The sequence below is a fragment of the Diadema antillarum genome, unplaced genomic scaffold (genome assembly GCF_040938485.1).
Source record: "Diadema antillarum isolate AM-2024a unplaced genomic scaffold, OU_Dant_1.0 seq00001390_RagTag, whole genome shotgun sequence".
Taxonomy (NCBI): Eukaryota; Metazoa; Echinodermata; class Echinoidea; order Diadematoida; family Diadematidae; genus Diadema; species Diadema antillarum.
Window position 1 is genome coordinate 242,831 of NW_027272145.1, and position 2,347 is coordinate 245,177.

The 2,347-nt window shown below is 48.7% G+C and overlaps 1 protein-coding gene across 1 annotated transcript; it reads left to right on the plus strand.

Annotated features, from left to right (window-relative positions):
* Positions 1-936: 936 nt before the first annotated feature.
* Positions 937-1,665, plus strand: LOC139708923 (craniofacial development protein 2-like). Its single transcript, XM_071620888.1, has one exon. It carries the CDS (start codon positions 937-939, stop codon positions 1,663-1,665), a length of 729 nt encoding a protein of 242 aa, XP_071476989.1.
* Positions 1,666-2,347: the final 682 nt, after the last annotated feature.

The window sequence follows — 2,347 nt, forward strand, 5'->3', positions numbered from 1 at the left end:
TGGGACCTAGTCTTCAAACATCAGCTTCCCTCATGGTGAAGACCGACCATGTGCCAGCATTCATGAGGCGCCCCTTGAAGGCGACTCAGCAAAAGCACTGTTAGTGCGAAGTGCACGTCAGAGCACGAGAGAACATCTGGTCATCCACTGCAGCCAAGCCCCAAGATGTAATGATATATTCGTACCACTGGAACCTGACTTCTGAGGCCGAGATTGTGGGTTTACTCCAGCGCAACAGTTCTTCCGCTCAAAACCCATTCACGCACAGGTTACGTTGTGCTCTCTATTTCTCCCGTAACCAATCTTCTGTAAAAGTCCTGCGGCGATGGAGGAGCGGTGAAGCAACAGGTGGAGGTGACCACTGGCAGTTGAGTCGCAATCCCACACGTAGGCGGCTCTGGACAAGTGGTTGCTCTTCTATGTACCCAGGGTAGCAGAGAAGTTCGGCAGCATCCAGGGCGACTGAGCAGCCCTCTTTAGGATAGCGCTGCCCACCCTAGTAAGGTAGAGGCCTGGAAAAGGTGGCGTAAACATTGCCTGCCCTGCAACATCTGGTCAGTTTACCATGGCTGACAAGATCATCCAATTTTGCAGTCGATACCAAGATACCCTACAATCAAAAAGAAAAAGAAAACTTCTTTTAGGAGCATGGACTGCTCGTACTCTCATGGACAGAGACGATGTAGAAAGGCCGCAACGGAGAACAGCCCCAATTACCAAAGAGTTGTCTCGCTGCAACATTGATGTTGCGGTCCTCAGTGAGACCCGGATTGCAGAGGAAGGCTCATGAACTCGCAGAGTCCACAATTGACAACATTTTCTTCTGGAAAGGCAAAGTCTAAAGGAAAGATAGGATCCATGGAGTTGGCTTGGCTATAAAGACCAGTGTGCTGAGACAAATTTTTAGACCTATCCACTATCATCAGTGAATGACTCATGACGCTACGTCTGCCCCTCAGTCACAAGCGACACGCAACAATCATAAGTGCATATACGCCGACATTAATAAGCTCAGAGGAAGCATTTGAACAGTTCTATGCCGACCTCAGTTCCATATTCAGTACAATCCCGGCCATCCTAGAAGACTTCAGTGCTCGAGTATGCAGCACCCATGGTCGATGGGACGGGGTTCTCGGCAGACACGGTGTTGGCAAGGTGAACAGCAACAGCCTCCTGCTGTTGAGTAAGTGCGCGGAGTTTGTTCTCGTCATCGCGAACACAGTGTTTCGATTGACAAACAAGTATAAGAATAACTGGATTCATCCCAAATCCAAACAATGGCACCTGATTGACTATGTCATTGTTCGTCAGAGAGATCTCAGGGAGGTCAATGTTACCAGGGTCATGCGAGAAGCAGAATCCTGGACAGATCACAGCCTTGTCCGCACCATCTTGAACTTGCACATTGTCCCACATCACCATTGTCAACCAAAGCTTGTTCATACTGCCTTCAACACAGCCAGACTCAGGTATCCTTCTGTCCTGCAAAAGTTCCAGTCTAAGCTCAATGAGAAGCTGTCTGTCACTGGACCACTGACTGGAGACCCAGTGCAGAAGTGGAACCAGTTCAGAGAAGTGTTGACAGATGCTCCAAAGTTAGAGCTTGGCCCCAAGAAGCGGCACCACCAGGAATGGTTCGAGGAAACCAACACGTACTGCCATTGATGAGCTGTTTGCCAAAAAGAACAAGGCTTTCATGGAATGGCAGAATGACACAAAGTCCACCTCTAAGAGGAACAAATTCAAGTCTTTGCAGAGAAAGGCCCAACAAAATTACGCAACATCCAAGATCAGTGGTGGGAGAAAAAAATGAAGAGATCTAAAGCTATGCTGACTTGAACCAATCTAAAGAGTTCTACAGCTCCATTAAAACAGTCTCTGGCCCTGCAAAACTTTGTTTCTGTCCATCGTTGTCATCAGATGGAATCATCATCATCAGAGACAGGACTGGCATAAATCAGAGATGGAAGGAGCACCTCAGCCAACTCCTGAATCACCCATGTGCACTTGAGCAGGCCGCCGGCGCTTGATCAGGTCCCTGTGCAAACAGTGAAAGAGGAACTTGATGCCCCCCCCCCCCCCAGCCGAAGTCAAGAACGCCATCAAGCAGATGAATTCAGGAAAGGCATCTGGCCAGGACGGTATTGCTGCACAGACGTTCAATGCACTCAGCAACCATGCAGGTCCTTGAGGTATTCCGCATTGTTCTCACTAGTATCTGGGATGAAGAAAAAATGCCAGTTGACTTCCGTGATGCCACGATAGCAGACTGCGGGAATTATAGAGTCATATACCTCCTGTCCATTGCTGGACAGATTCTTTCCCGTGTCATGCTGAATAGGTTGAT